At 38.5% G+C, this 11503-nt stretch overlaps 1 protein-coding gene across 1 annotated transcript; it reads left to right on the top strand.

Annotated features, from left to right (window-relative positions):
• Nucleotides 1-924: 924 nt before the first annotated feature.
• Nucleotides 925-9016, top strand: IRF4 (interferon regulatory factor 4). The gene is made up of 8 exons (XM_053467626.1): nucleotides 925-1125; nucleotides 2781-2967; nucleotides 3952-4046; nucleotides 4785-4926; nucleotides 6496-6603; nucleotides 7130-7483; nucleotides 8465-8577; nucleotides 8687-9016. The coding sequence occupies exons 1-8, from the start codon at nucleotides 925-927 to the stop codon at nucleotides 8828-8830; spliced, it is 1344 nt and encodes a 447-aa protein (XP_053323601.1). The 3' UTR covers nucleotides 8831-9016.
• The last annotated feature ends 2487 nt before the right edge of the window (nucleotides 9017-11503 follow it).

An 11503-nucleotide genomic window follows, 5' to 3' on the forward strand; every position in this document is an offset into this window, starting at 1 on the left:
TAACAATCACAGAATGATTGCATATCCTATTGCTGCAAGAAGCTGGAGTGAAAGACAAATGAAAGTACCACTATCCTCCCTTTCGTTTTCTTCTAAGCAACTTATTAATATTCTGTATTGAGATTTTTAAAATCAACGTCGGCAAGTGCAAAATGTATCATATGATTTGCTTATAGGTTAATAAGTAGATTTACAGCTTGGATATCTGCAGGAAGCATCTTTCATACAAAGACCTGTAGAGCTAAATTGACATTTTGCTCACAGAAGGTTTAAATGCACCATTGATCCCTTTGTAACACCAGTGGACTGTGAAGCATTTCTGTACAGATGAAGTTGATTTCCTCTAGAGGGAACTTTAACGTTGCTTACCATCTGCATGTGGCTGTATATTTACTATACATAGTATTGCCATCTGTTCAAGATATGTTTTATTTGAATAAAATCATTCAATGGTCATAAACAATTATTGCCAAATTAAGTGGTATTTTTGTGATATATTGATGATATATATCAAGGAAAAGAACTCTATGATCAGTGTTGTGCATTTAGCAGAGGCTTTCATAGTTTTTTCTAGGGAGTCCCACCAGCCTGACGCCAGCAGGTTATATTGTGTGCCATCATTAATGGCAAGATAAACTTTTTTACATTATTTCATATCTCTATCTTCACTTTGGCTCTTATAATGCAGACACATTTGTCATTTAGACTTATATGCTATTAAGCTGTTGAGAGTGTTGTGCAAAGTAGAATTAATAACTGTGCCCACTACAATTTATCTGATTGAACTATTTGGAAACTTTTTTTTTTTTTTAGAACTTAACATTTCTTTTGCCTCTTGTTTTATGTAGAATTATAATGTTTATAACGGTCCCCTGTTCTTCTTATTCATTCAAGTCCAGATAACTAGTGTGCATTTTGCACGGTATGAACCAAGACACTGAGTGTGGAATGACATCACTGAATTGTGGAAACGGAAAATTGAGGCAGTGGTTAATTGACCAGATCGACAGTGGAAAATATCCTGGCCTAGTGTGGGAAAATGAGGAGAGAACCATTTTCCGCATACCCTGGAAGCATGCTGGAAAACAGGATTACAACAGAGATGAAGATGCAGCCCTCTTCAAGGTATCCCCTTCATGACTGTAGGATGACACATTCTCTCTCATAGGAATAACTGTTCACTAGGTATTTTTACCCTTAATCAGCATACCTGGGAACTCTCTGGGTTTGACCCGGAGATCTCCGGGTGAAGCACCACTTTCCCGGTTCTCCGGGTCAAGACCCGAATCCTCCAGGTCATGGGAGCAGGGTCTTGACACGCCCCGCACCCCTTTAAATGGGGCTGTCAGCGTGGACCTCCCACTAACGTCATCGGGACCTCCCACCGACATCAGCAGGACCGCCTGTCGACGTCAGTGTCCCTACAGCTAAATCTGTCACTTTGGAAGTTGTAAAAAAAAAACACATCATTTGATCCACTGACAGAAGAGTCTTTACTTATGCACCCTTATGCTCTTGCCAAACCTAGAATTTGCAGAGGTACAGAAAACAACCCAGGGAAATTAGTTACACATGGAGGCCCATACTATTTCCTGGGTTCCTAAATATAGGAGGCAATTCCTCCTGAGATAAATGAGAGATTTCTCAATAACCTTTTAATACCTGTAAGTAACAGATCAGGAAATCTCAACAAGTGGCAACAACTGTCCATTACCCTCTCACTTATCCCCTGCACAATAAAGACAAGTGCGAAATAAGAAAAAAAAAACGTAGAAAATTGATTTTACAGTTAATTTTCTCACTCCTAAATTACAGTAAGCCCCTGGTTGGTAGATAATAGGAATTATAGCTCTACGTGATCTGGAGAGATACCTGTCAGCTACCACCTATTCGAGAAGAATTCCTCTCTGAAGTTGTTTGTTCACCTTGTTAAAATGTTCCAGCCCGACCTTTCCCCTTGTGTTGTGTGATAATACCGCCTTATATCACGCTTTAAAAACCAGATGATGTTGAAATTCCCCCCAAACATCTAACATGGCTTTATTGTAAGATAACCTTTTTGCTAGGCTTTCCACCTCCCACACATTTCTGCTCATTTAGCATCTTATCCGAGTCATTTACCAGCAGAGGGCCGTCTGCTTTTCTAAGTACTGTAATGCATGAGGCTTTACATTGGAATATGTGGCATGCTTATCAGATATGCAGCGTTCTCTCTTTTTATTTATTTTCAAACACATCAGTCTCCTATAAAAGCATATCTTCTACAAAAAAAAAATCAAATAAATTTTGTCACAGATTAAACCACAGAGAATAATATTTTCCTTTCATTCAGCTCTACATCAGCTTTACTAAATCCACATTAATAAGCTAAGTTCCAGCTCATTATCCCCATTTAAGTGTTCTGGCGGTGGGACGTTTTATAGAGACTGAAATTAGGTTGTATCATTGATTGACCAGATATAAAAGATATAAAAAGGTTAACTACTCACATATGCATTTATATATATATATATATACCGCATATATATATATATATTTCACATAGTGAATGTGGTATGTATTACTGGGTAACTGATTCCCTTCTATGTAAGCTGTCCAGCACATCTCCTGCATGGCAAATAACTGGGTGGCAGGGAAAGGGGCAAATGCGTTTTTTATTTTAGACTTTGCTGATCTTAGGTACTAGACGCTGATAGCTAATGGAGCCTCTGTAGTGAGCAATGTTGGTGTGAAATAAGTTTATTAAATAATACATTATTATTATTCCAATTGTTATGCAGGCCTGGGCTCTTTTTAAAGGCAAATTCAGAGAGGGGGTCGACAAACCAGATCCTCCAACCTGGAAGACAAGATTACGGTGTGCTTTAAATAAGAGTAATGACTTTGAAGAGCTTGTAGAAAGAAGTCAGCTGGATATCTCAGACCCTTATAAGGTGTACAAGATTGTCCCTGAGGGTTCAAAGAAAGGTAAGCCACATACATTTAAAATCCTCTTCCTTCCGCTGAAATGTTCCTCTTTCGTAACTTACTATAGGAACACAATGACCGCAAGCATGTCTGCTCGGAGCCCTCAACAACTTCCCTGTCTTACTGGTCACCAAATTTAAGAAACAAGGAATAGGTTGTTGTGTTTTTTAATGGGTTAAAAGGAAACTCCAGCCATCATATGCACTTTAATACATATGATAGCTGACTACCCCCTTCAATTTTTGCATCTTAATCCCCTCCTATGGATTTTTCTCTTTCCCTGACACATTTATTTGGCTTCCAGGAGAGGACTTTTAGATCAATATGCATTCTTCATTGGTGGGTCTGTATGAGGCAGTAGGCTGTCTCTTTATGGAGCACAAAGGCAATGCAAAATTCTAATAGATTGTAAGCTCTAGGGAGCAGGGCCCCTTTCTACATGTGTCCCAGTATTTTGCATGTCTAATGCAAAAGAAGGAGCGCTCTCTCATCCTTTCTCAATTCATCTTTAACTAGTAAATTGGATCAGCAGGTTTTAACAAGTTTTCAATAATGCCTGTTCCTGGCCCATCCGTGACACCACTTGAAAATCACTCAGTAAAATGTCAGAATAACTAATTTACCCCTTCTTGCAACAATAATAATTCTTTTTAATAATCCTTTTCTGCAAGTTGCGCAAATTTCAATGCAATTCCACTTGAGAGATCTGTTTTTATTGAAATCAGTGATGAGTGAAGTGGACAAGACTTGCAGGCAATGGTGAATTCAATGAGCATTTTCCACATTTACAGACACAAAATGCTGTGTTTGCAGAGAACGAATGCTGGGGTTTATCTCCGGATTAGTAAATACACCCCAAAGTTCTACAGCTTTGAGCTATTTCTTTAGCTTTTACAACATTTAGGATCTATAGTTATTATCAGTCATTTTTATATGTATTTATCATTATTAATGTATTAATGTTTTCATTATTAATGTGCATAGGATTAAGACAGCATGGAACAGAAGATACACAGCTCATTGTGAACCATCCTTTCCCTGTGCCTCCAGCATACAGTTCTCTCCAGACCCCAACACAGGCAAGTTCAGCCTAAGATGTATAGTAACTATTAACCATGGAAGCATGAGAGTGGGGTTGAACATGTATGGATTCAACATACTACAGATCGACCTTTGGCAAGGGCTGCCCAGCACTATGTAAAATTCACATAAGTTAATTAGAGCCAGTGGGTTAATTCTGCATAATGTTGGACTGGACCCAAGATCTACCCTCCTTTCAAACAGCTGATATGGCATCCATAACAAACATATTTATGGGATTGGCTAGTGAATGTTGATATATTTATTGGTTCATGCTAGACAAGAGACATATTCCAGCCACTTCGTACATTTCAAAAAATGGTAGGATAGTGTCCCGGTCAACACCTCCTTATTGGGACTACAGGCACTGTCTAGTTTGGAACAGAAGGACCCGCAAAATCACAGTCCCGTCCAGGTAATGTAGACAGAGGTGCACATGCACACCTATGGTCCTGGACTGGGACCTATGAAGTGTACCGTATTGGTTTAGCGTTTGGCCTTTGAGATAATAAGCAATACACTCATACTCTGGAGGGATCAAGTTCACCAAGAGGAGTTCTACACTTATTATCCCTTAATATGTATAATATAATATGACTGCACTTCTCCTCCACATTAAAGCTGAAATCAAGTATATAAATAGAATAAAACATTGAGAGTTTGGTTATATGGTCTGAATTCAATATTTTACCTGGCATAGTGTCGATTTATGATGTGTGCTTCTTCCCCTATGACAGGTGTCTAATTATATGATGCCTCATGAACGTAATTGGAGAGACTATACATCAGAGCAACCACATCCTGAACTTCCTTACCAGTGTGCAACTGTCCCCTTTACAGCACGCAGTCACCTTTGGCAAAACACTTCCTGTGACAGCAGTAAGTAGATTTTGTTTTTTTCCTACCTCTGTGTTCAGAGCAGGCATACAGACAGAGACCCACCTAGCAAGATGTTCATGTTATGGTCCATATGTTCCAAGTTGCAGGGAAGCTAAGGTATGCATCCATAACTTATGGATGCATACCTTAGCTTCCCTGCAACTTGGAACATATGAAAAAATCACAAATAAGTTGTTCTTTGCTGGTTTACTAATATCAATTAACCCTGATTTAGGCAATTTCCTGGGATGCTTAGTGTGTTTAGTAGTATCTATTTTTTATATAAATTGCATGAGTGATTTGTAGGCAAACTAAGGAATTTCCAATAAGTAAAACTTTCTACTTGTGTGCCAGATCCTGAAACCAAATCTCATTCGCTTAACCTTAAATACATACCATTTCCAATTAAACAATGCTGGAGTGGGCATTATTTGAAGGTGGGGTGATAGATAGGTGTGCTAAAGTCCCACCTTGTTACTTCATTGACACATCTCACTAGCAGAGGTAGATGCTGATTAACTGGGCATATATTGGTTATTCACTAAAATACACTAAATGGCTATAATGAGTATAAAGTATATTCTTTGATCTTTCCTAGTGGTATAATAATTAATAATGGCTGTAGGGGATGCAGCTCAGCAGAGAGTATGTTATCGCTTTATAACATTCACATGCCTCACAATGTTTTTTCAGCAACAATAGTGGAGGTACAGCTAGGACCATTGCATCAGTCCCAGGGGATCATTGTAATGATATCATATTTGGTCATGATGCCATAATCTGGCATTACAGGCGGTCACAATGTATGTGGTCTAAAGGTAGACCACCAGGGATACTTGCCCAAGGATAGCCACCTCTTCCCACAGGTAATACGCACATTAAGCACACGCGAAGTCGCTCCAAACTATTTGAATTATGAACCCCATTTTAGGGATTTTCTCTGCAGCTGCTTTTGGGTATGCAGTAGTACAACATTTTAAAATCCCTTTAAATTATACTTTTCATAATAATCTACACTTCAATGGTTGCTGAAGCAGCTGGTGCGTTGCAGTCCTAGCAGTACTCAAACCCAGGCCCAGATGCTACACAGGAGCCAAGCCATCCACAACAGAAGAACACTCCTCAGCTAACACTCCTAGTTCTGTATAACTTGTAGCATGTGTAATGAATAATTGCTTTCCAATGCAGTAGCCTCACTGTCATATGAAAAGTAAAATTTTAGATTAGGTCTGCCAAATCATATAATACCTAAAATGCCACAGCATGTCAGTTCCTTAGGAATGGGACACCAGTATGTACAATTACCCATATGGTATGCTTCTCTAACAATAGTAACTAGTGAGTATAGACTCAGAGGTCCATCTATGAATGTGCTCTACATTCTGCTGAACTGTGGAACTTTTTTTGCTATGCCAGGTAGGAGCAAGTGGTATTCTACAGGTTTGTCTATCTTTATGAGCCAGCTGAACCATATTTGTCGTTATGCAATGTAATCAGATCCAATACTACTTTTACTTTAGTAGACAGGCTTACATATTTTCATGTGTTTAATTTATCGATTTTATCCAGGCTACCAAGTAACTGGTTCATTTTATGCCTGTGCACCATCAGAGTCACAGACGCCTGGAATTCCATTAGAGCCAAGCATAAGGTCTAGCGAGTCCATTGCATTAACAGGTAAGCTTCTCGTAGTTCATTATTTGATACATTAACATGCTTTACATCAGAAGATGCTTATTTAATTATATTTATTACAACTTAGCACATCCATCAGCCTGTGTACTCTACTTGGATCAGGTTATCTGTTCTTTTGTTGGTCTACTGTAGTGGGCCCCACAACCAGATTTTTCTTCAGATTATCACCTAGACTTTGCTTAAAACCAATTTTACCAAAAAAACAAAACCGCCCTCCTGACTATTCCTCAAAATGTTCTTAAATTTTTCCTAGATCGTTACTCATATGACTTATCCACCATGGAGTGTCAGCCCTGTGACAGATATTTGTGCCATCTACGAAAAGGTATATCACGCTTTCAAAAGAACCCCCTAACTTATTTCTTAAGGTTCCTGCTAAAAATTATCTATTTTATGCAAATGTGTTAATTGGAATGATAATATTGAGCTTGAAAAAATCTTACACACCCGACTGTTAGCGCCAACAATTTACGCAGAGCTTAAGAATGATTGAAATTTTCTTTTGTAGACTGCAGACTGCATATCAGTTTATATTACCGTGACACTCTTGTAAATGAGAGGACAACTAGCAACCCAGAAGGATGTAGGATTACTCATGGACAAAGTTATGAAATCAGTTGCTTGGATCAAGTCTTCTTCCCAGACCCTGAGGATAGCAACCTGAGGAAAAACATTGAGAAGATGCTGAACCACATGGATAGAGGTGTTATTGTGTGGATGACTCAGGATGGGATATACGCTAAAAGACTGTGCCAGAGCAGAATATACTGGGATGGACCCCTATCCATGTACAGTGACAGGCCAAACAAGCTGGAACGGGACTTGCCCTGCAAATTATTTGATACTCAGCAGTTTTTAACAGGTACATTAAGAAGTAGATGCGTGCCTCCTTGGATCTCTGAAATGGAACTACAATTGATAATATTCGTTAAAATCTTTGTTGAACCCAATGCTTTCAGGTGCCGTTCCACTCAACAGACACAACAGTAATTTCACTGTACATTAGTTAAACAAACCTTAGCCGATCTGCCATTTTTGTTTTGTCATCTGAAGGTTTAATCCTCAAAAAATACCTTTAGGCAACAAAAATTACTTATAGGCAACAACCTATAAGTACCTGCTTTGATGTCACATGATAAGTGTTCCTGGACAAAATTCTGAATGAGACAACATTTTGAGAAATGTAAAAATTATTATTTATAATGCTTTGGGCTTTCAACAGTAGTAGAAATCTTGTCTTTAGTGCTAGTGCCATTTAGCTACAAAAGTTTTTCTATTACAACTACATTGCTGAAAGTAACATCAATGGTTACAGGTGACAATTCACCACCGTTTTAGTAGTTTTCTTTGCCTTAGATTTCAGTACTTTTTAGTACTGAATGAAATTTTTTTTTTCAAGATGGAAGGCAGCAGTAGATGGTGAGTTTTAGAATTCAAACATACTTCAATAACAAAAAGTAATATTGTTTCTCGCATCCTTTTAAATTCTCTGTGTGAGATAAAACTATTTTTTTTATATAGAAGTGGATACAATTGTCTTGCCTAAAACAGTTAAAATATAATGCAGATAATTTGTGGAATTGGTCAAATTTATATGGCCTACCAATTTTCAGCACACAAAATCATTATATAGCTGCTGAGGAATTGGCTTGCTTTAGGAGCCCAAAGCAATTGTCCTTGTTGTGTGCTGGCAGCAGGTAGGACTGGAGGCACTAGAGAGGAACAATTGGGAAGCGAGCTAGAGGACCCTAATTTTAAACGATAATGGTATGAGAAATAAAAAAAACATATTTTGTAGTACAACAGATATTAAGATCACTGCCTAATTTTTTTTTCATATCAGAACTGCAGGCATTTGCTCACCATGGACGCCCAATGCCAAGGTTCCAGATCACCTTGTGTTTCGGAGAAGAATTTCCAGACCCACAGAGAGGGAGGAAGCTTATAACAGCTCATGTAAGTCTTGCAGCACATGTATCTTCATGTATATTAAAATGAGGAAGATAAACAATATCTTATACTGGCCTCATTTAAACCTTATTTGTTTTATACTTGTATTTAATAGATTGAGCCCCTGTTCGCAAGGCAGCTGATTGGATTTACTGAGCAGAATGGTGGACACTTTATGAGGGCATATGATTTATCAGATTACATCAGCAACGCAGATGAATACCACAGACCTATTCGCCATGCCTCACTTCAGGAATGATCTGCATCACCTGGTACTTTTATTATCTTCCCATTACTGAACTTCATTAATCACAGAATCAAAGAGAACTGACAAAATATCTTAAGGGACAAACATGTAGTTCCTACATGTAACCTGAGAGAAGACTGAGAAAGACTGGATATTTACAGATTGTTTGCAGTATTGTGGCTCTATAGATACAGTAATGATTATCTGTATTGTATTCTCCAGTACACAAAGAAGGCATTTGTGAGCTACTAAGCTATTGTTTAAAATGTCTAAAAATAAACACTGTAAATGCCAGAGAGCCACATTATAAATACAAAAATTACAGTGAACAAATATGTTATCAAGTGGCTTTAAAGACAAGATGTATTCATATACATATAAGAAGATATTTCTTCTTCTTTCAAACATTCACTGTTTTAATGAGGGCCTCTCGTACACTATATGGACAAAAGTATTGTAACACCTGACCATCCCACCAACAGGGACTTGGATGACATTGCATTCCAAATACATAGACATTATTATGTAATTGGTCCCCCTTTGCAGCTATAACAGCTTCCACTCTACTGGGAAGGCTTTCCACAAGATTTTTGAGTGTTTCTGTGGGAATTTCTTCCCATTCATTCAGTAGAGCATTTGTGAGGTCAGGTACTGATGTTGGACGAGAAGGCCTGGCTCGCAATCTCTGTTCCAGTTCATCCCAAAGGTGTTCGATGGAGTTGAGGTCAGGGCTCTGTGCGGACCAGGACATTGCTTTGCTGGAATAGAAAAGGGTCTTCGCCAAAATGTTCCCACAAAGTTGGAAGCATAGCATTGTCCAAAATGTCCTAGTATGTGCCCTTGGAACTTGAACTTTTTCCTGTAGGTTTATCTCTTGATTGTGATTCATAATTAGATTAAAAACTAGGGTTCCTTTTTGATACATTGTTTCTTGTGCACACATTATAGATTAACCAAAGATTGGGCTGCTTTTTTCAGACTCTTCCTAGGCCTTTGTCTTTTTAACAAACACTTAATATTGAATTCATGCTTCAGACTTAGTTGTATGCATCTCGAAGATGTCACTATTTGGGATATACTATCCCGCTCTCAGACTGCTCTTGCATTTGACACACATTGTTCTTTTGAGGAAGTGTTTCTGCTTAATCATTTCATTCTTAAATGTGCTAGCTGAGTTTATGTGATGAGAGTTTTAGTTTTGTATTATGTAATTGCCAGTTTCAAAGACACACTGGTCATCTGGGAGCAGATTCAGTAGCAGCTAATTCACATCAAGTTCTGATTTATTTCCCATACCACTGGACTAGCTATACATGCCATATGGGGCATTTTTTTTCTTTTTGATGTACGCATATACATTTCACACGTTGCTGACCGGTACATGTTTAGTGCTGACATGTGTAACCTCACAGAAGAAAGGCAGTAATTGTTCTATACATCCCACCTACCACACACCGTACTTTACATGTCCTGGTCAGCTACATGTGAAATTGAGGTATTCCTCAAAGAAATAGCTCATATGGCAACCCCGCTTTATAGGGCTGAGAGAATGTGCCAAAGTTGACCTCCAATTACAGGAGATATGTAATGGAATGTTAAAGGCCCAATAAAAATGAAAATTGTGAATTTGTACAGATCCCTGGACTCCTTTCAAGTTAAATCCACAAAAATGTTGTTCTGTAAATAGGCTCCTTTAACCCCTTCAGTCCCCTTATGGACGTAACGGTACGTCCAGAAAAGGCATCGAAAGATGCCCTTATGGCTTAACCAGTATGTCCTGTACAAAATGCAGTGGCGCGCTCTCATATAAAATGAAACGCATACTCCTTCTTGGCTGAGTCTGATGACAAAGCCGGTGTGGCTGCATTAGATCCTGACCCAATATCTGACGTGTCTAGTACTGTATCAGATAATGAGTCAATATCTGATGTGTCAGATAATGCTGATGGCCAGTTTCCCTCCGATATACCTGTGCTGGAGGAAAAGTGGGTCCCCCTCAAAAATAGACTCCTGGCAACAGATGCCAATATTTTTTTCAGTTCGGTTTTCATCCCTAAATTTTTTGAGCTCCTTGCTCAAGCAAACATTTATGCAGCCCAGTGTCAGGCAGCCGACAAAAGGCCCTTAAGCCAGGGATGGCATTCCGTTGACTCCCATGAGATCCATACATTTTGAGTATTGAACCTTATGATGGGCACGGTAAAAAAACCCACCATACACTCAAATTGGAGCACAGACCTAGTTCTGTCCACCCCTGTTTTTACCAATATCTTGTCTAGGACAGGGTATTTTGATTTACTTGATTCCTCCATTTTCCCACTGCCCCCTCGAGATCACCCCCAATTTGACAAATTATTTAAATTACACCCCATTATTATTATTTTTTGAATATATTCTCTGAAGCATATACCTGAGAAGAATATTGCAATTGATGAGTCCCACTGCCCTTCATATACCTCTTTGCCAGGACTCTACATCGATAAGTGCTCCATGATTTACTATATCAGGGTAAACTATTAGATTTATTTTATCTATTTATTTTTTTACACTGAGTTAGGGTGAGCCACAAGGGAAAAGGGGGGTATTATTAAAAAAATTATATTCTAAGCAACAAGTGTGTTGCTGAACAAAAAGTGTATGAAATTATTCCTACAGCTTTGGCAGTGATTGTAAGCCGAATAGAGT

Source organism: Spea bombifrons, chromosome 5 (assembly GCF_027358695.1).
Source record: "Spea bombifrons isolate aSpeBom1 chromosome 5, aSpeBom1.2.pri, whole genome shotgun sequence".
Taxonomy (NCBI): Eukaryota; Metazoa; Chordata; class Amphibia; order Anura; family Pelobatidae; genus Spea; species Spea bombifrons.

Bases quoted from the DNA above. Each gene is read 5' to 3' on its own strand.
- IRF4 (XM_053467626.1), top strand. From the start codon at position 925: ATGAACCAAGACACTGAGTGTGGAATGACATCACTGAATTGTGGAAAC. The intron at 4,047-4,784 runs GCAAGTTCAGCC...CCCCTATGACAG, and splicing joins CTCTCCAGACCCCAACACAG to GTGTCTAATTATATGATGCC. The intron at 6,604-7,129 runs GTAAGCTTCTCG...TTTCTTTTGTAG, and splicing joins CGAGTCCATTGCATTAACAG to ACTGCAGACTGCATATCAGT.